At 35.6% G+C, this 21,164-nt stretch overlaps 4 protein-coding genes, 1 long non-coding RNA gene and 4 other non-coding genes across 11 annotated transcripts; 4 read left to right on the forward strand and 5 right to left on the reverse strand.

The window, feature by feature from the left end:
* Positions 1 to 2: 2 nt before the first annotated feature.
* On the forward strand, positions 3 to 4,420 carry LOC137580289 (actin-binding protein IPP). Its single transcript, XM_068294261.1, has 5 exons — positions 3 to 969; positions 1,048 to 1,239; positions 2,347 to 3,191; positions 3,264 to 3,519; positions 3,580 to 4,420. The coding sequence occupies exons 1-5, from the start codon at positions 475 to 477 to the stop codon at positions 3,712 to 3,714; spliced, it is 1,923 nt and encodes a 640-aa protein (XP_068150362.1). The 5' UTR covers positions 3 to 474; the 3' UTR covers positions 3,715 to 4,420.
* On the reverse strand, positions 1,295 to 1,367 carry TRNAV-CAC (transfer RNA valine (anticodon CAC)). The gene has a single exon. It is a non-coding gene; the product is annotated as a tRNA-Val (tRNA).
* Positions 1,705 to 1,829, reverse strand: LOC137581592 (U5 spliceosomal RNA). The gene has a single exon (XR_011033200.1). It is a non-coding gene; the product is annotated as a U5 spliceosomal RNA (small nuclear RNA).
* On the forward strand, positions 2,101 to 2,296 carry LOC137581583 (U2 spliceosomal RNA). Its single transcript, XR_011033192.1, has one exon. It is a non-coding gene; the product is annotated as a U2 spliceosomal RNA (small nuclear RNA).
* A 353-nt stretch (positions 4,421 to 4,773) lies between the features above and the next one.
* On the reverse strand, positions 4,774 to 4,969 carry LOC137581585 (U2 spliceosomal RNA). Its single transcript, XR_011033194.1, has one exon. It is a non-coding gene; the product is annotated as a U2 spliceosomal RNA (small nuclear RNA).
* Positions 4,970 to 6,108: 1,139 nt separating this feature from the next.
* Positions 6,109 to 6,930, forward strand: cag. The gene is given in 2 exon segments (XM_068295174.1): positions 6,109 to 6,209; positions 6,267 to 6,930. Coding segments are annotated over 2 exon segments (639 nt in total). The 5' UTR covers positions 6,109 to 6,114; the 3' UTR covers positions 6,811 to 6,930.
* LOC137581017 (ethanolamine-phosphate cytidylyltransferase-like) lies at positions 6,921 to 9,976 on the reverse strand. 2 transcript variants are annotated; one of them, XM_068295172.1, is made up of 6 exons: positions 9,709 to 9,976; positions 9,569 to 9,635; positions 9,366 to 9,478; positions 8,450 to 8,616; positions 8,200 to 8,385; positions 6,921 to 8,104 (listed from the first exon to the last, which is right to left on the reverse strand). In XM_068295172.1, the coding sequence occupies exons 1-6, from the start codon at positions 9,950 to 9,952 to the stop codon at positions 7,787 to 7,789; spliced, it is 1,095 nt and encodes a 364-aa protein (XP_068151273.1). In that variant the 5' UTR covers positions 9,953 to 9,976; the 3' UTR covers positions 6,921 to 7,786. The 2 variants fall into 2 exon arrangements, with proteins under 2 accessions (XP_068151273.1, XP_068151274.1); XM_068295173.1 differs by having other exon boundaries at positions 8,450 to 8,577; positions 9,709 to 9,975.
* Positions 9,977 to 11,241: 1,265 nt separating this feature from the next.
* On the forward strand, positions 11,242 to 12,069 carry LOC137581138 (uncharacterized). The gene is made up of 2 exons (XR_011033082.1): positions 11,242 to 11,348; positions 11,406 to 12,069. It is a non-coding gene; the product is annotated as an uncharacterized lncRNA (long non-coding RNA).
* LOC137581135 (ethanolamine-phosphate cytidylyltransferase-like) lies at positions 12,060 to 21,142 on the reverse strand. Of its 2 annotated transcripts, none has more exons than XM_068295316.1 (7): positions 20,744 to 21,142; positions 14,850 to 15,100; positions 14,710 to 14,776; positions 14,507 to 14,619; positions 13,590 to 13,756; positions 13,340 to 13,525; positions 12,060 to 13,243 (listed from the first exon to the last, which is right to left on the reverse strand). In XM_068295316.1, the coding sequence occupies exons 1-7, from the start codon at positions 20,854 to 20,856 to the stop codon at positions 12,926 to 12,928; spliced, it is 1,215 nt and encodes a 404-aa protein (XP_068151417.1). In that variant the 5' UTR covers positions 20,857 to 21,142; the 3' UTR covers positions 12,060 to 12,925. The 2 variants fall into 2 exon arrangements, with proteins under 2 accessions (XP_068151417.1, XP_068151418.1); XM_068295317.1 differs by having other exon boundaries at positions 13,590 to 13,717; positions 20,744 to 21,141.
* Positions 21,143 to 21,164: the final 22 nt, after the last annotated feature.

A 21,164-nucleotide genomic window follows, 5' to 3' on the forward strand; every position in this document is an offset into this window, starting at 1 on the left:
TACACAGAAAGCCCGAAGCAGAGGATATTGAAAAGCCACGGAAAATAACAAATACAATGTTCAGTTTAAAATTGTTTAGTTGACTTTGCAATATTAGTTAGCATAGACAAAGTTACGTTTTGTAGAGTGCATAAATTTAAACAAAGTATCAATCTTTATATTTGCACTGGGGTGTGGGCGAATGTAAACTTTTTCCCATTGTGTATGTGTGTGTGTGAGCGTTTAAGTGTATTTGTGCATTTTTTTTTATTAATGAAAAATGAACAGCAACAACGACAACAATAAGGCACAGTTAACTGGTGCAGAGTGCAGTAATTAAGTTTAATTAAGAATTATAATTGGTCAACTGCCACCACCACCACCACAACCACCAACAACAACAACAGCAACAACAACTAAAAGAACAACAGAAACAAGTGCATTTAATAGCTAAGAAAGCAAAATATATAGAAAGAAGGAGGAAATCAAAACGAAATGCCACCGTTAAAAACTTATTCCATACACCACCACGAATACAATGCAAATTGTCATAATAATGGCAATCCAGCAACAACAAATTCACAACCCACCAATCATGATGCCGATTTCTATACAGGACTAGGATCAACATCAACAGGAGTTGTCGGTGGAGCAACCAGTTCCTCCTCCTCGTCCAACAGCACACAACGCACAAATCGTCCCTCCTATTGCAATGCCCAATATCCATTCAAAGTTCTCTCCAATTTGAATCAGCTAAGGGAACAATCGCGTTTCTGTGATGTGGAAATAAGTGCTGGCGAAGCCACATTCAATGCCCATAGAGCTGTCTTGAGTGCCGCGAGTGCCTATTTCGAGGCAATGTTTCGACCCGAATTGGGTCTAAATGAATCAAATCCAAATCAAAAATCTGTGGTATTGCATACCATTGATGGCGATATATTGCATATACTCCTTGACTTTATCTACACGGGACGCTGTGAAATAACACAGGTGAGAAGGCGGCTGGCTTCCCTTCCCATCACATAAATATCCTTTTTGAATATTAATTAACCCCTCCCCCTTCTACAGTCGAATGTCCAAGAACTTTTAGCTGCTGCCGATATGCTTCAACTCAACGAAGTGGTCGACGGTTGCTGTGAGTTTCTTTGCCGTGAGCTGCACGCCACTAATGCTTTGGGTATTTTACGTTTCGCTGAAGCGCACAATTGCGAATCGCTAGCCAAAAGTGCAATCAATTTTGTTCATGCCAATTTTCCAGCGGTAAGTTAAAAAAAAAAAAAAAAAAATCAATTCGTTCAAAGTTGGTTGGTTGTGTTGTTTCCGCCCGGGATCGAACCGGGGGCCTTGTGCGTGTGAAGCACACGTGATAACCACTACACTACGGAAACCTCTGGGGTGGGCCCGACAAAGTCATGTTCTCTAAGCTGTGGTCTATATATTTATTTCAAAAAATTTTCACTCAAAGATTTCTCATAACAATTTATGTCAATTAAAGCCAATTGAATTTATATTCAGAAGAATCTTACAGGTCTTTATCACATTTCATTCATAACTTGCAAAGTGACCGAACACCCCAGTCAATATGAAGCTAAATTGTCTATTTCTGTATTATTTACATATTCACTGCTGACACTTTGGTTTTTATTTTCCCATAAATAAATTTTCAATATCATCTCTCTCTCTAATTCACAATCTTATTCCTTTTTTAATGTATTTATTATTGGCCCGGCAACCAAAGTCGCCAGGCTCATCGAAAAATTCAGTTTAGACTCATTAGAGTGCTCCTCTCCACGGAAATCTTTAGTAAAAGGCGAAAGATTTATTCGACAACTGAAGAGAAGCCAGAGTGATTGTAGCTCGCCAACTTCAAGACTCTCCATTATTACTTTGCTAAAACAAGTTGGGAATTCTAATGAATAAAAACGAAAAAATTCATGTATTGCAGTATGTGTTGACCTGAATAAGGGTAGTTTTTACTTTAGAAACTGGATATGAAAAGAAAGTAGGACACTATGAAAAGTAGGCAACACAACTGCTGTAACTGAAATTATAGGACTTATGATTCCTAACTGGTTCTAGCAGTTCCTTCATGGAGAGCCAAGTCATTGGCCACTTCTAGTTATCGCTTCTCGGCCTTATGGCTAAGATCAAAGTGTAGTATCTGTTCTTATCAGCTTAACATCTGATAGTTTCTCCATTGGAGAACAACAAATGTTAAACTGATTTTTGGAAACAGACGGAGTGCTAGGGGCTTGCTCCACCTCTGTCGCGGGTTGGCCCGGTATTGCAGTACCGCCGGGATTTCGGCCCAACTAATTAATAAATTCAACATCTACTAAACTTAATTTTCACCAATTTTCATCCTAGATCACCCTTGAGGATGAATTTCTGGAAACGCCACAATCTCTGCTATCGCAGCTACTTAATTCCGAGATGCTGCGAGTCGACTCCGAATCTCAAGTGTTCCAGGCAGCACTTCGTTGGATTAAACACGATGTGACTCAGCGCCGTTGCTATGTTTTCGATATTCTTTCCCATGTCCGCATGGCTCTTGTTCCAGTGAAGGTCATCGACAAGGCTCTCAAAGATGATTGTCGCGACATGTCGGTGAAGATTGCCCTGCGGTCGATTTGTCGAGATATTGCATCAAAACGTGGTCAGCTTGTGCCCTTGCGGGTTTGTCCTCGTCAACTGGCCAAGAAAAATATTTACATTATTGGCGGATCACATCGCGATACGCCTCGGACATGGAATTCGGCTGATTGCATATTTGAGACAGTGGCCAAATTCGATATATTCCGCCGAGAATGGACTGAAACGGCACCTATGGAGGTGGGACGAATACTGCCTGGCGTATCGGCGCTTAATGGAAAGATCTATGTAGTAGGTGGAGAGCGTGGATCTCAGATTCTTGCCAATGGGGAAGTGTATGATCCTCAAAACGACGTGTGGCAACCTATTGCACCAATGATTGTGCCTCGCTGCGAATTTGGACTATGCACCATGGGTGGAAATCTGTTTGCGGTTGGAGGCTGGATCGGCGATGACATTGGTGGGACCATGGAGTGCTACGATCCGGAAAAGGATCTGTGGAAACTAATAGGCAGTATGCCACAGCCTCGGTTTAGCATGGGTGTAGTCAGTTTTGAGGGTCTGATCTATATTGTAGGTGGATGTACCACAACCACAAGACATTTGCCAGACTTGATAAGGTTTTTATTTTAACTAACAATTAGACAGCTTGTGAAGAATATTTTAAATTCATATTTTTTTTTTAATTTTAGCTACAATCCGGTTACCAAAGAATGGACACAATTAGCCCGCATGCAAACAGCTCGTTGTCAAATGGGTGTAGCCGTCCTAGATCGCTATTTATATGTTGTGGGCGGAAGTAGCATTACCCAGGATATTTTAAGCTCTGTGGAGCGTTATAGTTTCGACGAGGATAAATGGTCAACGGTTTGCGCTTTAAATACACCCAGAGCCATTCCCGCTGTGGCAGCAGCTGATGGCTTGCTATATGTGGCGGGCGGTGATCAGGTATAAAAACACTGCAACGAGATTTGAAAAACTTTCTAATACTTTCATTGATTGTTTCAGCCATGTGAAGTGAACTTTTATCGGGCTCAAGTCACAATCAACGCTGTGGAATGCTATGACCCTCTATCAGATACCTGGAAGAATTGTCCTGACTTGCCAGTAAGCCGTTCGGAGGCCGGTGCTGTCGTTGTCTAAGCTGTCCCAGCCACTGTCCATCCACGTCCTTTCGTTATAAGAATATACACACACACACTCTAACTTTATCTCTCTAGTGCATTGTATACGTTAAACACATCACAAGAAATATCTTTCTATCACTCTGTTCTTATTGAACCACTAATACGAACCAAAGATGAGCGCTCTATAGAATGTTAAAACGAGAAAAAGGAAGAAAGAAACCAAAATCTAGCGCAGCTATTTACCAGTTAGTAATTATATAGTAGTTAGACAGAAAATCATTGAGATCAACATTGAGATTGTTTCCAAACGAATAAAAGATAAAAAAATCCAAAAATATGGCCAACTGTTGTATATCGACGTATCGTAATTGCTGAACATTTTTCAATTCGATTTTAATACATTTTTTTGTTACTTTGCTTTCGAATTTATTTAACAGTATAAATATGTATTATTATAAATGTTATTTTTGTTTATTCTAAGGGTATTAACGGAATGAAAATGTTGTCAGCAATGAACGCGGGCGCGCAAACCTTAAAAAGGCAGCGTCGTGAATATGAAAGAGGCAGAATTTAACAAGTTGTACTATGGGAAAACGAAATGCAAAAAAACATTTGAATCCAAAAACCAAATTGTATTTAATAATAGGTGGATTATCGAAATAAATGTACGATTAAAATAAAAAAAACAAATAATAATAAAACCTAATAAATCAAAATGAAAATTGAAATATTTTTTCTATATGCAAAGGTAAAATGCCTATTAATTACTTTTGTCAGACTCATTTAGTCATTCTATTCTCATTCTTCCATTTGTAAATCTAATAATACAATAGTCTTCTCTTTGAGTAGAATTTCATTCAACTTTGACAATTAATATCTGGTTACTTAGTTACTTTGAAATTTAACTCTTAAAATATCTTTGCTTGCTTTTTTGATGGGTTAACTTGAATGTCCAAATACAAATATTAGCGAGCTCTTTGCACACCATATTAAGCTAAATGGTATGAGTCAACACTCCCCCCTACTATTCTAGCCAACAATGTAGGCTTCTCCTTTTTTGTGTTCAAATTTATTATTCAGTTGGGCCGAAATCCCGGCGGTACTGCAATACCGGGCCAACCCGCGACAGAGGTGGAGCAAGCCCCTAGCACTCCGTCTGTTTCCAAAAATCAGTTTAACATTTGTTGTTCTCCAATGGAGAAACTATCAGATGTTAAGCTGATAAGAACAGATACTACACTTTGATCTTAGCCATAAGGCCGAGAAGCGATAACTAGAAACGGCCTATGACTTGCCTCTCGATGAAGGAAATGCTATAACCAGTTGGGAATTGTTATGGTGCGCATGTCAAAAAATTTTTGTTCAACAGAGCAAAGTCGTTTTACCTACCCCACACAAACTCTGTTGCCTACTTTGAGGGTGAACAATGACGATGACTGCTTCTGAATTTATTCGGTGCATTTGAGCAGAAATAAATACATACACACGTATGTATGTATCTGTGTACATTGATATTTGTTTATTTTTTATGTGTATAAGTTATGAACTCTACCAAAATTATGCAAATGAATCGCAGAAACTTTTTATTTTATTTTAAAGGTATGTTGGTAAGCATTAAACAAAGTGTTTGGAACGTTTGGATCTAATATTAGAGAACGAATATATGTATAAGAATGCCGCTTTTTGGGAATTAGAAGCATCAAGATGTGTTGGCAGCATATGAGGTATACTCCAAGACACAATTTGGTAGATCAAATAACATACATTTATTTCACATACAGCAAAATATGCAATAACTCATATCGTCAAGAATATAAGACGAAATGGGAAACAACTCGCCGAGGCACAACCTTTGATTTCACGAAGCAACTCTGCACTGACGATCTTATCGCAGAATAAACATGTTTTGACTCCAACGAGATTACCTTATGCCATGATGAAATACGTAGGTGTGGGTAAGGTGGTCTCTGTAGCTTCAGCGTGACGAAATTTGTATTCCCTTTCAGTTTTTTTGGGTACTCTTTCCTTACGTTCAGGTGTTAATGTAAAGAACTTTGATGAGCCTCAAACAAAATACCTTAAAAAAACCAGAGTTATAGTCGTATAACGTTCTATTTTATCAAAAGCTGTTAATGGAAATACATATGTATATGATAAATAAACTAATGAAACTATGAAACTGACTTGCATAAACAGAAAGATATTGATCTGCCAGTTAAATTTTGACTAATCGTTTCGTTAGCTTTAAAGATGATGTTTTCTTTAATGCGTGGCACATTCATTGCAAAAATGAACATACCCTGTTTTGCTCGATTCTTTTGTGTTTCACACATTGAAAAAGGGGGTTCCCCACTATGATCCTTAGCTGCTATCGATTTTCGTTTTGCCATCAAACAATTGGTAGGAATAACAGAGAATGGCTACACACAAATTTCTTACATTGAACGAAAAACTCAATATTATTAAAGTGCAAGAGCTGGAGCAACTATCTGTACGCAATTTAGCACGAAGGTAAACCTTTTTTTTTTTTAAATCAAACTATTTGAAATGAATTTTTCGTTTCAATAGATTTAATATTGGAAAAACACAAGCTGCCTACATTGTTAAAAACAAAGAATGCTTTAAATCTGAGTTGCAATCTGGTGCTAATATCGAACAGAAGAGAAAATTTCTTAAATCAAAAGGCACACAAGTTGATAAATTATGCTATGAATGGTTTTTACATGCAAGGAGTAAAAATATCCCTGTTTCGGGACCCATCATTAAGGCCAAAGCAAAAGCAGTAGCTAAGAATGTTAAATATTCTGGATTCTTAGCATCAGATGGATGGCTTCATAAATAGCGCAAACGACACAATATTAAATTCAAATCCATTAAAGGCAAATTGGCAAAGGATAGACCAGAAGATGCGATTGTGGAAATAAGTGATTCTGAGGATGAAGATAGAGGGAACACAAGTGATTCAATAACATCAATTGATGAAGCCCTAAGACAAATTACTCGTTTAAAGCAATTCGCAAGGCATTATGCGGCTGATGCATTGGAAAATATAAATGATTTGGAAAGCTTGTTCATGGAACTAGAATTTGAAACAGGCCAGCAAGAAATCTAATTCAATAAGAAATACTTTTAAAATTTAAAAGAAGGCAATATGAATGTATGTGTAGAGCTTCCATTTGTAATGAATTTATTTGGGAGTATATAAATAAATCTTCTACATAGTTAAAATAAATATCATTCGTGTATTTTCCTTCATTTTTTTTTGTCACAAACATTTACATAGACATTTGCAGATTGTTTATTAATTAAAACTATAAATTTATTTATATAGAACAGATAAAATAAGACGTTGGAGACATACAGTTATTCTAGGCATGGTTGTTGGTGGTTCACAATTTCAACACTGCAATTTGTAAGTGGAACTCAAATTGAAATTGTGAACAACTGCGTTAGATTCATTTACTATTTATATAAATATTGAATGTATCGGTCTTTTTATAAGAATACAAAGTGAAGGTTACATGGTGATTAGAATTTTTGCCTAGAATTGTTAAATTAAACAACAACCACAAAGCACATTACGATTATTGTATGATACATAATTATCATTGTCATTTTCATTTTTGGTTTCGCCTTTTCATACACATATACTTTGTACAATTTTATTGTGATTTGACTTTCACGCCTACAACAATTCTTAAAATATAAAGTAGAATTTACAAATTTTGAGCTTACATCATACACATAAAATTTAGATTTTAGATTATGCTACTAGTATTAAGGTATTACATGTATATGGTTTGTATTAAAAATAAAACATTGAGGATTTTTAACTGAAATTGTACTAAAAACGGTCCTCAAGAATATTTTGGTTTTTCTTTCTTTAGCAGTGACTTAATGCATTAAGCAAACCAATTTAAAAATAAACATAACAAAACTAGAAAATTGAAGAGTGCGGAATACATGGAAAAAGAAGAAATGAAACAAAAACAAACTAATGGAAAACGGGAACTCAAAAATATAAAATAAAATAAAATTTCGGTCGATCATGCTGCTGCCGGTACGATGCTATGCTATATTGCTGATGGCTAGCCTGCCTTTTGGGTTTGCTTTTGTCGCTGCAGGGCCTCGAAGGCCTCGATTTCTTTCTTCTCTTTGGCTTGATTGCGACGCTCGTATTCCAGACGATGAGAAATAATGCGCTCCACAATGCGTTCTGTGGTCATATTATTGCCCGAATCGATTAACTCAAAGATGGCACGAGTCTTTGGCACTGCATAAGGATCGATTTTTCCATCCTCTAGGGCAATGGGTGTGCGACCATGGCAGACAACATCAATCTTAAAATGATCCAGCAGCTCCTCTGTAACGCAGTAGGGAGCACCAATAACGACTTCATTTACAAACTGCAAGAAGAAAAAATTGCCTTGTGTTACTGATTATTTTTTTTTAGTTGGTATCTTTTTTTAAAGTTCTTCAGTCCTTTTTTTCGAATTCTTACCTTACAAGCCAGAACACTGAGAACACGCTCATGTAGATTCATAATGGGATAATTGCTACCCTTGTAGGAGTTGACTACGGGATCTGTGTGAAGACCGACAATCAAATAGTCACCCAATTTGCTAGCCTTCTCAAGGAAATCCAAATGACCGACATGGAAGAGATCAAAGGCACCAGCCACATATACCTAAAGAAATAAGTGATAGAAACATTATTCCATGAAAACATGCGAGTCAGAAATTTATACTCACGATTTTATCACCAGGATTTGGAGATTTGCCATCACTGAACTGGATGATCTTTTGTGTGGTGGGCAAGAATTGACTACAGCCTGTCCAGGGACTTTTGGCTGCGGAATCTTGGCCCATATTCGAAGAACCTAAATGGGAGTTCAGTTGTTGTAGTTTTAAAATTTTTGCTGTTTATTGTTTAATCAAGCGGAATTTTTTGTTGATTTTATATACATGAGATTAGGAGGCGAGCATTATTGATATTTAGATTTGGATTTTTGATTGCAGATTCGTTACGCGGGCGCGCACACGCACGGGATTGGATTGGATTTGGATTTGGATATATACATAGATATTTTTTTGATAAAGATTTTTTTTTTTTTGGTTAGTGGTAAACAGTGCGTACATAGAAATAAAAAAAAAAGAGAAAGAGTAAAAATGTAGAAAGAGAGCAACATAAATCAAAGAAATAGGTTTTTTGTTTTAGGTTTTGTTCAATTCAAAAGTCGTTTCGTCTTGTGCTTTTAAGTCTTACTGAGAGTTTATAAGACATTAACGAAGAATAAAAGACACAAAACTAAAAGCTAAGCGTGCGGTTGGCCCAAAAGATTTCTATAGTCTAAACATCTAATAATATCTAGTAATAAAGTAAACACATATTTTGAGATTTTTAGTTTTTAGTTTTCATACTTGGAACTGTGTGTGCGCAGCATGCAATTTTTAGTAAAAGCGAAAGATACATTATTAGACATTAGACAGTTAGTAGAGGATAGAGTTTAAAAATGAGGCACAAAAGCAATTAATTTGAGCTTTCCGATGTGATTTGCTTTTATTTTTAGCTAGTTTAAACGTACAAAATCCGAATGTTTAGGTAAATGGAAATATGAGAATGATCTATTATCTATTAATTAATATTTAAAGACAATCAAAAATGTACCTTCTTTCTCAATATCGTATTCAGCAGATCCCTGACGAAAATGATTCCGTGTGAGTAGCAGCATGCGGCCAACTAAATCAGTTGTGGAAACTCCTGCTGTACGTTTGACTTCCCTGATAAAAAGAACAAAATTATTAGTTTTAATTAGAAATATTCTGTTTCTTCCGCGATCCCCCATGTAGTGATCATATTTTTACACTTACTTATAACGATTTGCCGACTTGACAAGATGATATGTATCTACACCCTCGGCAGTCATTGTGATATCATCTGAAAAAATATGAAAAATTTGTAAATTCTGCAAAATGGAAACAGTGAAGAGTATAATTTTCAGTCTACTCACCGCCATGGACACAAAAATCACAGTTATTTTGATCGAGTACCTCCAACGTGGTCACATATGGAGCACCAAGTACCACTTCATCGACCCATTTGATGCCTTTCACCATCTTGACACGCTCCTCTTCGGTAAACACGGGCGGTCCTTTGTGTTTGGTGATCTCCTCATCCGTGTGTATGCCCACAATTACTTTATCGCCAAGTGCTTTGGCTTGTCGCAATGAGTTTGCATGTCCAAAGTGTACCATATCGTAACTGAAAGGAAGTTACAAAGGAAAACAACATTATCGATTACTATCTCTTTTAATTAGAAAGTGTGCTAGACTCGAAAAGGTTTATCAAGTGCTTCCTCCGTCTTTTAACTAACAAGTGTAATTTTGGTACATTTTATCTACAACATCATTTTGGCTCGTGGAGTAGCTAGACGATGTTAACAAAAACTTCCATTATATGATAAGCTTCCATTGAAAAGGCGTGACAACTATCGACCTTGAGAGTTCAGTTCAACTTTTTTGTATGAAGCTGAATCAGCGCACACATTTGGCGGTTCTGATCGATTCCCATTTAGCAAATTGATGCTGACCTCGATCCTCGATCTCCTATCATGCTAATGCTAGTGCTATATATAGTAAATTATCACTACAGTGCTTATATATTAGTGTAAAGTTTTCCATTCAGCTTAAAAAACCGAGTTCAAGTACCTCAGCTCAAGTCACGCAATCCAAAATTGATTACAATATGTAATCATTGATTGATCATTCATTTTATATTTTGTTTTTTCTGGAATTTCCCAATTTGGAAAATGTGCTTTTCAAAATTTACACATGAAAACAGATGTCAAATTTCTAAAACAAGTAATTAAAACTGTAGTTAAAATTCTCATAGACATTTCTCATTAACCGCACATGCCAGCAGTTCAAAGAAAATTTTAAAGTGTAAAGATATTACTATAGGAGCTTATGAAAGAAACTACTACAAATCGTCAAAGCCCAATTAAAGCTGTTGTTTGTCAATTAACTGTCAATTAACTGTCTGTCAATTAACTCCAACGAGATTACCTTATGCCATGATGAAATACGTAGGTGTGGGTAAGGTGGTCTCTGTAGCTTCAGCGTGACGAAATTTGTATTCCCTTTCAGTTTTTTTGGGTACTCTTTCCTTACGTTCAGGTGTTAATGTAAAGAACTTTGATGAGCCTCAAACAAAATACCTTAAAAAAACCAGAGTTATAGTCGTATAACGTTCTATTTTATCAAAAGCTGTTAATGGAAATACATATGTATATGATAAATAAACTAATGAAACTATGAAACTGACTTGCATAAACAGAAAGATATTGATCTGCCAGTTAAATTTTGACTAATCGTTTCGTTAGCTTTAAAGATGATGTTTTCTTTAATGCGTGGCACATTCATTGCAAAAATGAACATACCCTGTTTTGCTCGATTCTTTTGTGTTTCACACATTGAAAAAGGGGGTTCCCCACTATGATCCTTAGCTGCTATCGATTTTCGTTTTGCCATCAAACAATTGGTAGGAATAACAGAGAATGGCTACACACAAATTTCTTACATTGAACGAAAAACTCAATATTATTAAAGTGCAAGAGCTGGAGCAACTATCTGTACGCAATTTAGCACGAAGGTAAACCTTTTTTTTTTTTAAATCAAACTATTTGAAATGAATTTTTCGTTTCAATAGATTTAATATTGGAAAAACACAAGCTGCCTACATTGTTAAAAACAAAGAATGCTTTAAATCTGAGTTGCAATCTGGTGCTAATATCGAACAGAAGAGAAAATTTCTTAAATCAAAAGGCACACAAGTTGATAAATTATGCTATGAATGGTTTTTACATGCAAGGAGTAAAAATATCCCTGTTTCGGGACCCATCATTAAGGCCAAAGCAAAAGCAGTAGCTAAGAATGTTAAATATTCTGGATTCTTAGCATCAGATGGATGGCTTCATAAATAGCGCAAACGACACAATATTAAATTCAAATCCATTAAAGGCAAATTGGCAAAGGATAGACCAGAAGATGCGATTGTGGAAATAAGTGATTCTGAGGATGAAGATAGAGGGAACACAAGTGATTCAATAACATCAATTGATGAAGCCCTAAGACAAATTACTCGTTTAAAGCAATTCGCAAGGCATTATGCGGCTGATGCATTGGAAAATATAAATGATTTGGAAAGCTTGTTCATGGAACTAGAATTTGAAACAGGCCAGCAAGAAATCTAATTCAATAAGAAATACTTTTAAAATTTAAAAGAAGGCAATATGAATGTATGTGTAGAGCTTCCATTTGTAATGAATTTATTTGGGAGTATATAAATAAATCTTCTACATAGTTAAAATAAATATCATTCGTGTATTTTCCTTCATTTTTTTTTGTCACAAACATTTACATAGACATTTGCAGATTGTTTATTAATTAAAACTATAAATTTATTTATATAGAACAGATAAAATAAGACGTTGGAGACATACAGTTATTCTAGGCATGGTTGTTGGTGGTTCACAATTTCAACACTGCAATTTGTAAGTGGAACTCAAATTGAAATTGTGAACAACTGCGTTAGATTCATTTACTATTTATATAAATATTGAATGTATCGGTCTTTTTATAAGAATACAAAGTGAAGGTTACATGGTGATTAGAATTTTTGCCTAGAATTGTTAAATTAAACAACAACCACAAAGCACATTACGATTATTGTATGATACATAATTATCATTGTCATTTTCATTTTTGGTTTCGCCTTTTCATACACATATACTTTGTACAATTTTATTGTGATTTGACTTTCACGCCTACAACAATTCTTAAAATATAAAGTAGAATTTACAAATTTTGAGCTTACATCATACACATAAAATTTAGATTTTAGATTATGCTACTAGTATTAAGGTATTACATGTATATGGTTTGTATTAAAAATAAAACATTGAGGATTTTTAACTGAAATTGTACTAAAAACGGTCCTCAAGAATATTTTGGTTTTTCTTTCTTTAGCAGTGACTTAATGCATTAAGCAAACCAATTTAAAAATAAACATAACAAAACTAGAAAATTGAAGAGTGCGGAATACATGGAAAAAGAAGAAATGAAACAAAAACAAACTAATGGAAAACGGGAACTCAAAAATATAAAATAAAATAAAATTTCGGTCGATCATGCTGCTGCCGGTACGATGCTATGCTATATTGCTGATGGCTAGCCTGCCTTTTGGGTTTGCTTTTGTCGCTGCAGGGCCTCGAAGGCCTCGATTTCTTTCTTCTCTTTGGCTTGATTGCGACGCTCGTATTCCAGACGATGAGAAATAATGCGCTCCACAATGCGTTCTGTGGTCATATTATTGCCCGAATCGATTAACTCAAAGATGGCACGAGTCTTTGGCACTGCATAAGGATCGATTTTTCCATCCTCTAGGGCAATGGGTGTGCGACCATGGCAGACAACATCAATCTTAAAATGATCCAGCAGCTCCTCTGTAACGCAGTAGGGAGCACCAATAACGACTTCATTTACAAACTGCAAGAAGAAAAAATTGCCTTGTGTTACTGATTATTTTTTTTTAGTTGGTATCTTTTTTTTAAAGTTCTTCAGTCCTTTTTTTCGAATTCTTACCTTACAAGCCAGAACACTGAGAACACGCTCATGTAGATTCATAATGGGATAATTGCTACCCTTGTAGGAGTTGACTACGGGATCTGTGTGAAGACCGACAATCAAATAGTCACCCAATTTGCTAGCCTTCTCAAGGAAATCCAAATGACCGACATGGAAGAGATCAAAGGCACCAGCCACATATACCTAAAGAAATAAGTGATAGAAACATTATTCCATGAAAACATGCGAGTCAGAAATTTATACTCACGATTTTATCACCAGGATTTGGAGATTTGCCATCACTGAACTGGATGATCTTTTGTGTGGTGGGCAAGAATTGACTACAGCCTGTCCAGGGACTTTTGGCTGCGGAATCTTGGCCCATATTCGAAGAACCTAAATGGGAGTTCAGTTGTTGTAGTTTTAAAATTTTTGCTGTTTATTGTTTAATCAAGCGGAATTTTTTGTTGATTTTATATACATGAGATTAGGAGGCGAGCATTATTGATATTTAGATTTGGATTTTTGATTGCAGATTCGTTACGCGGGCGCGCACACGCACGGGATTGGATTGGATTTGGATTTGGATATATACATAGATATTTTTTTGATAAAGATTTTTTTTTTTTTGGTTAGTGGTAAACAGTGCGTACATAGAAATAAAAAAAAGAAGAGAAAGAGTAAAAATGTAGAAAGAGAGCAACATAAATCAAAGAAATAGGTTTTTTGTTTTAGGTTTTGTTCAATTCAAAAGTCGTTTCGTCTTGTGCTTTTAAGTCTTACTGAGAGTTTATAAGACATTAACGAAGAATAAAAGACACAAAACTAAAAGCTAAGCGTGCGGTTGGCCCAAAAGATTTCTATAGTCTAAACATCTAATAATATCTAGTAATAAAGTAAACACATATTTTGAGATTTTTAGTTTTTAGTTTTCATACTTGGAACTGTGTGTGCGCAGCATGCAATTTTTAGTAAAAGCGAAAGATACATTATTAGACATTAGACAGTTAGTAGAGGATAGAGTTTAAAAATGAGGCACAAAAGCAATTAATTTGAGCTTTCCGATGTGATTTGCTTTTATTTTTAGCTAGTTTAAACGTACAAAATCCGAATGTTTAGGTAAATGGAAATATGAGAATGATCTATTATCTATTAATTAATATTTAAAGACAATCAAAAATGTACCTTCTTTCTCAATATCGTATTCAGCAGATCCCTGACGAAAATGATTCCGTGTGAGTAGCAGCATGCGGCCAACTAAATCAGTTGTGGAAACTCCTGCTGTACGTTTGACTTCCCTGATAAAAAGAACAAAATTATTAGTTTTAATTAGAAATATTCTGTTTCTTCCGCGATCCCCCATGTAGTGATCATATTTTTACACTTACTTATAACGATTTGCCGACTTGACAAGATGATATGTATCTACACCCTCGGCAGTCATTGTGATATCATCTGAAAAAATATGAAAAATTTGTAAATTCTGCAAAATGGAAACAGTGAAGAGTATAATTTTCAGTCTACTCACCGCCATGGACACAAAAATCACAGTTATTTTGATCGAGTACCTCCAACGTGGTCACATATGGAGCACCAAGTACCACTTCATCGACCCATTTGATGCCTTTCACCATCTTGACACGCTCCTCTTCGGTAAACACGGGCGGTCCTTTGTGTTTGGTGATCTCCTCATCCGTGTGTATGCCCACAATTACTTTATCGCCAAGTGCTTTGGCTTGTCGCAATGAGTTTGCATGTCCAAAGTGTACCATATCGTAACTGAAAGGAAGTTACAAAGGAAAACAACATTATCGATTACTATCTCTTTTAATTAGAAAGTGTGCTAGACTCGAAAAGGTTTATCAAGTGCTTCCTCCGTCTTTTAACTAACAAGTGTAATTTTGGTACATTTTATCTACAACATCATTTTGGCTCGTGGAGTAGCTAGACGATGTTAACAAAAACTTCCATTATATGATAAGCTTCCATTGAAAAGGCGTGACAACTATCGACCTTGAGAGTTCAGTTCAACTTTTTTGTATGAAGCTGAATCAGCGCACACATTTGGCGGTTCTGATCGATTCCCATTTAGCAAATTGATGCTGACCTCGATCCTCGATCTCCTATCATGCTAATGCTAGTGCTATATATAGTAAATTATCACTACAGTGCTTATATATTAGTGTAAAGTTTTCCATTCAGCTTAAAAAACCGAGTTCAAGTACCTCAGCTCAAGTCACGCAATCCAAAATTGATTACAATATGTAATCATTGATTGATCATTCATTTTATATTTTGTTTTTTCTGGAATTTCCCAATTTGGAAAATGTGCTTTTCAAAATTTACACATGAAAACAGATGTCAAATTTCTAAAACAAGTAATTAAAACTGTAGTTAAAATTCTCATAGACATTTCTCATTAACCGCACATGCCAGCAGTTCAAAGAAAATTTTAAAGTGTAAAGATATTACTATAGGAGCTTATGAAAGAAACTACTACAAATCGTCAAAGCCCAATTAAAGCTGTTGTTTGTCAATTAACTGTCTGACTGGCCGACTTACTCCAACAATCAGTTAATGACCAACTGAGAGTCGTGGCGTTTGCTCTACTTTGTGTGCAGAATGTGTAAAGTTGGTTAAGTTTGCACTTTGGACATGATCATCAGATGTGCCTGGGAGATACTATATTATGTACAAACAAAAAGAGGGAGAATGAGAGAGAGAAATAAACAAAGATGGAGATACGAGTTTTGCTATTTAGCAATATTTTTCTAATTGCATTTGTCGAGAGATGTTGCTTTCAAGTGTTTACTGGTTCCGCTGATTCTCTCAATAATGAAATAAATATTCAAAATCAGTATATATCGGATGATAACTGCACATAACACGTGCCCACACCACAACGACGTGATGTGATGCCAAAATTGAGTTTTACGCCATATGCAATTAAAATTATTATTGTGATAATAATTACTCTGAGTTTATGAAACAGAAAATTTTCGCTCTCAATATCAGATGATGCAAACGATTGCCATAAAAGAAAATTCCACACGTTTTAAAAAAATAGTTATGCAAACTCCTACTAATGGAATATGATTCTTCAATAAAACATTTTTCTGGCAATATTTCTTTTTGGGGACTTTTAACCTTCTTCCATCTACATACATACATACATATGTACATGTTTAATTAGCAAACAACTTTTGATTACTCATCATTATTCGTAGATGGCCATTTTGTCAAATATTTTAAGCCCATCACACAGAGTGGCAGTTAAATACATATGTAGTATTTTGTTTTCAATAGAGTATTGCCCAATAGATCCCAACAGAAATATTGTAATAGTCTTGATAATATTACAATTCTTAAAATTAAAGATCTAGAAGTCATTACAGAACTTTTCAGTATCTACATCCAAATTAATGACTATAATCAACTTAAATATCACACAAACATTTGAATGTTTCTCATATTCCATAGAAATTATTGCGAAATACATAAGTTAAAAGAGTTCACATGTGCTAAACTAATGACACTTTATAAGGGGCGTTCTTTTTATGTTAATTAAAATATCAAATTTTTTAGCAAGTTAAAATTTTATATTGTTTGCTTTTCTTAGTAGCCAGACTCATAAACATAGGACTTCCTTTCTCGCTCTCTCTCTGTCTCTACGCCAAAAACATATGATCAATTTGCTTATAGAAAAGGTGAAAATATTTCCTGCGTCATGACAAACACACTTCATTTTTATGGCTAATAAGGTAAATAAATATTGTTCTCACCACAAACGCAATGATGATTAATTCTAGATATCATACAACAACAACAATAAAAGGTATTCCAAGGGCCTCCAACCGCAGACGACATCACTCATACGCCACCCCAACCACAAACAAACACAACCACACCTTACGCCAGACATTATCCAATCAATTGTGTATTGTATGCCAACCGATAAGAAACCCCCCAAAAAAGGAGACGTCATCCTTATCAAATCGATAATTTAACTGTTTAACTGTTAGACATACATAATGGCAGCAAACAAAAAGTTAGACGATTGTAAATGTGGGTTAGTATACGCATATATATTATATAATAATTACTAATATTTATACCAACTCGTAGACATTCTCTCTTCTGACTACGCCAAGCTCCCCCCGTCTCCCTTTTTCTTTTCCTCTCTCTCTCTCTCTGTTTTCATAAGATCAAGGTTGTCAAATTACCTTGACAATAAAAAAACACGACTACGAAAATATTAATTTATTTTAATACTGAGCTGGTTGGTTGATTTGCTTTGCTTTGCTTTGCTTTGGTTGTGGGGGAGATGGATTGTATTGGATGATAAAAGCAAAAGTTTGCACGTCACTGGTAATTCGACAAAAATATATACATAAATATATACACATGTGTATATATATACATACATATATAAATATATTCAGCCACAGCTGATAGTAACAGCAGAGAATAAAATTCAAAAGAGGGCAGCTAGTAAAAGCGTGGGCCATTCATTAAATGACAAGAAACCTTTACTCCCGGAGATTTTTTTTCGCATTATATATATGTATGTATATGTGTATTATTTATATGGAAATCTGTGTCGTATACAAAACATTGTTATTAATATTGTTGTACTTTACGGACCCTGGAGCTGCTGGCTGGCTGCTTGGCTGCTAGGCTAGCTGCTTAATCAATTGAGTTGAACGACGCCAACGACGACGTCGACTACTGCCCCAAGTATTGTTGCTGATTAAAAAAATATCACGCGATTCTTTGTAGAATTTGTGCCCACAGCCATAGGAGTAACCAGAAGGAAGTGCCCCCGCCCACATCACCCTCTCTCTGCACTTACAAATTACAAAAATTCAAATGAGAATTAAAGTTCATTGACATTGACATAAACAGATTTAGAACACAAACAAATAGACGAAAAGCAGGCAGAGAGGCCTCCTCTCTGAGATAAAGAGGGAGATAGGAAAGAAGGGTAGAGATTTCGTTGGATTTTCACTTGCGTCAATCATCCAACCCAACGGCAGAGATAAGAGTTCAATCCGGACTTTTTTTGTTTTGTGTTGAATTCCTACCTCCCCCCTGCCTAGACCTCCTAGAATAACATCTTTAATCTGTTGGCCATTTATGTAGAGCATCAGGAGCAGCTGATTATTGTATGCTCTGCACTTTGGGTTATCAACGGTTTTGGGTTAAGTCAGGCACGAGGCTTTTCGTATTGTTGATGGGAACTACTATCTACAGGAATTTGTAACCGGAAACAATTCAAAATCGTCACCTTAACAGCAAATACTTTTAGTTGCGCAAATATTATAATCATTAAATGCCTTTGACACCCTTTAAAGATTGGATTCAATCTTTTGAAGGCACTTCATAATCTGCACGAATCTTCCTTCGATATCTTTATCGATCTGTTTCTTGTTTCTCAATATTTTGAATATTTTTGAAATACAGGAGAAAAAATACAGTTTTTGCAGTCCAAAACAAATGTGATCAAAATTAATAAGTTTAAGCCTTGTATTATAGCTTACAACTTGTGCTTCCATCGGAAACTTTCTAAATTTTTCTAACAATTTTTGTTAATACTTTTCCAGTACTTAATAGATACATACATAATTACTTTGCTTTAACTTAATATTCTATAAACCAATTGCTTAATGACTGGTCCATCTTAATTTGAAAAGGGGTGTATTGCAGTTTACTCGGTTCGATTTTTAACGACTTATGTATCTTTGCCCTTGTGCGAATAGTTAAGGGGTTTCAGAGCTCTGACCTCCAAGGTTCCAACGAAATGTCAATTTAATTATATACAAAAATGCATACAAAAAGAACCTCAAACCTCAAGTTAAATAGGAAGATGATGACGTCGCCGCCGCCGCTGCCGCCTGAATAGGTCAATGGCGACAGCAGCCGGCCGGGGCATGCGCAAAATGGGAATCACGTGATGTTTCGGGACAGACCGACCACACTCAACGGATGGCCACGTAAACGTGTCAAACAATTGAGAAACCGAGAGACAGAGCAAGAAAGAGAGCGGGGAAAACGAGAGAAATGAGTGAATTGGTTTACCGTGGGTACATACACAGAATCATGCCATCATATGTATGTACCTCTATACATATGCACATACATATGTATGTACATACATATGTACATATGTATTGTTTGGGTTGGGCGTGTGCAGCAGCAAACATAAACAATAGATATAAATACATATATAAATGTATATAAACATTTATAGAACCAGCTACACCACAATTGAGGAAGTTCTCTTAGATGTTGATAAAAAAAAAAAAAAAAAACTTAACTAAATACAGCAAACTTGTTATGGTAGGCCAACCCATATAAATCGGTGCGTCATATTCTCTCTCTCTTTCTTTCTATATAGACTGAAAACCAACGAACAAACGGTTAAGGCATTGCACATAAGAATTTAGTGATAATGCTTTAGAAATCAGCACAAATTCACTATGCACATAACAATCTTTGTTATTCATTTGGGAACAATAGGCAACGATTAGGGGCAGGATGCATACTATAAGTATTTACATACAAACATTTGAATTCAAGGTCGAGTTTGTTTCCTTTTTAATGGTAAAACATTGTTAACAAAGAGAAGATGAGACATCTTTGTGTGTTATGAATGCAATGAATAAGTCTAAGAACTCATGAGTAACCAAAGTTTTAATCTTGAAACGGTTATATTATCTATCTATATAAATATCATATCACACTCTCCAACGTGCCTAACATACATTTGTCTATTAAAAGGGCTAAAATATTAATATGCATCTAACAATAAGATGCAAATATCCGTTAGCATTGATAAACAAGTCCATGTCCATGTACATAAATATGCTAGATAAAATCATAATGAATCGTTTGATCAAACCATGAGAGAACATTTGCAATTGCTTGTCAATTTTTTGGCGCAGACATTCTCTCCATTGACCTTGATCTTGAAATAGGCAAACCAGGAAAAAAAAACCGAGCAGTTGGTTAAATTTAAAAAGGCAAAAATGATCAAATGAATGTAGTTTTTCTTGTCGCACTTAAATAGAAAAAAAAAACCTCAAACTCTACTCTAATCGAATTGTGATATGGTGGGCCCCGAGTCGGGGCCGACAAACGAAATCAGTTAGATTGCCAATGAAATGCCACAGTTTTGACTCACTGTGCTCTCTTCTCTCCCTCTACACCCCCATCGCACAATAACAAGCAATGGAAGGAAGAGTGACGCAATATATGTACCGCTATTTGGGAGAGTTATCAATATAAGCAAGTCATATTTACTTGCACATGCTTTATGTGATTTAAATGATGTTTTAATACACGTAATTAACTATTAACGATGCCACCCCCTTCACCTTTTGACACCACCCCCAACCACCCTAGGATAATCCACTGACTCACCAGCCATCACACCAAACACGAATGTCTTTTCCTTTGCCGTTGCCGTTGCATTTGTTGTTGTGGTTGTTGCTGCTGGTACCATTGCAGGTACCGTTTACCAGTTTGTCACTCATAATTAAATTATTAAATATTTGCCGAATATATTATTTTTATTATATTTCCCTTTTGTTTTGATTTAGACGCACATTTGACCGATCGAAAGACGAATTTATTTTTAATTTTTTTTTGGAAGCGAGATGCGGCGAACACGTAGTTGTTCACACTTCGAGCGACGGGTGTTGAATTGTTCTGAGTTCTGGACTGCGTCCAATATTTATTATTTTTTTTAATATATTTTTTCAAAAGCTACTCAGTTATCGCCCAAACGCACACCCACACTCACGACTTAAAAACAAAACCTACACTAGAGATGGGAATTATA

The sequence above is a fragment of the Drosophila tropicalis genome, unplaced genomic scaffold (assembly GCF_018151085.1).
Source record: "Drosophila tropicalis isolate 14030-0801.00 unplaced genomic scaffold, ASM1815108v1 contig_845, whole genome shotgun sequence".
Lineage (NCBI taxonomy): Eukaryota > Metazoa > Arthropoda > Insecta > Diptera > Drosophilidae > Drosophila > Drosophila tropicalis.

Coding starts and splice junctions, on each gene's coding strand:
- LOC137580289 (XM_068294261.1), top strand. CDS start 475: ATGCCACCGTTAAAAACTTATTCCATACACCACCACGAATACAATGCA. Junction 970..1,047: donor GACGCTGTGAAATAACACAG/GTGAGAAGGCGG, acceptor CCCCTTCTACAG/TCGAATGTCCAAGAACTTTT. Junction 3,192..3,263: donor CATTTGCCAGACTTGATAAG/GTTTTTATTTTA, acceptor TTTTAATTTTAG/CTACAATCCGGTTACCAAAG.
- LOC137581017 (XM_068295172.1), bottom strand. CDS start 9,952: ATGGTACACTTTGGACATGCAAACTCATTGCGACAAGCCAAAGCACTT. Junction 9,636..9,708: donor TGATTTTTGTGTCCATGGCG/GTGAGTAGACTG, acceptor ATATTTTTTCAG/ATGATATCACAATGACTGCC. Junction 8,617..9,365: donor ATACGATATTGAGAAAGAAG/GTACATTTTTGA, acceptor AACAATAAACAG/CAAAAATTTTAAAACTACAA.
- LOC137581135 (XM_068295316.1), bottom strand. CDS start 20,856: ATGAGTGACAAACTGGTAAACGGTACCTGCAATGGTACCAGCAGCAAC. Junction 13,757..14,506: donor ATACGATATTGAGAAAGAAG/GTACATTTTTGA, acceptor AACAATAAACAG/CAAAAATTTTAAAACTACAA. Junction 13,526..13,589: donor CAAATCCTGGTGATAAAATC/GTGAGTATAAAT, acceptor TTATTTCTTTAG/GTATATGTGGCTGGTGCCTT.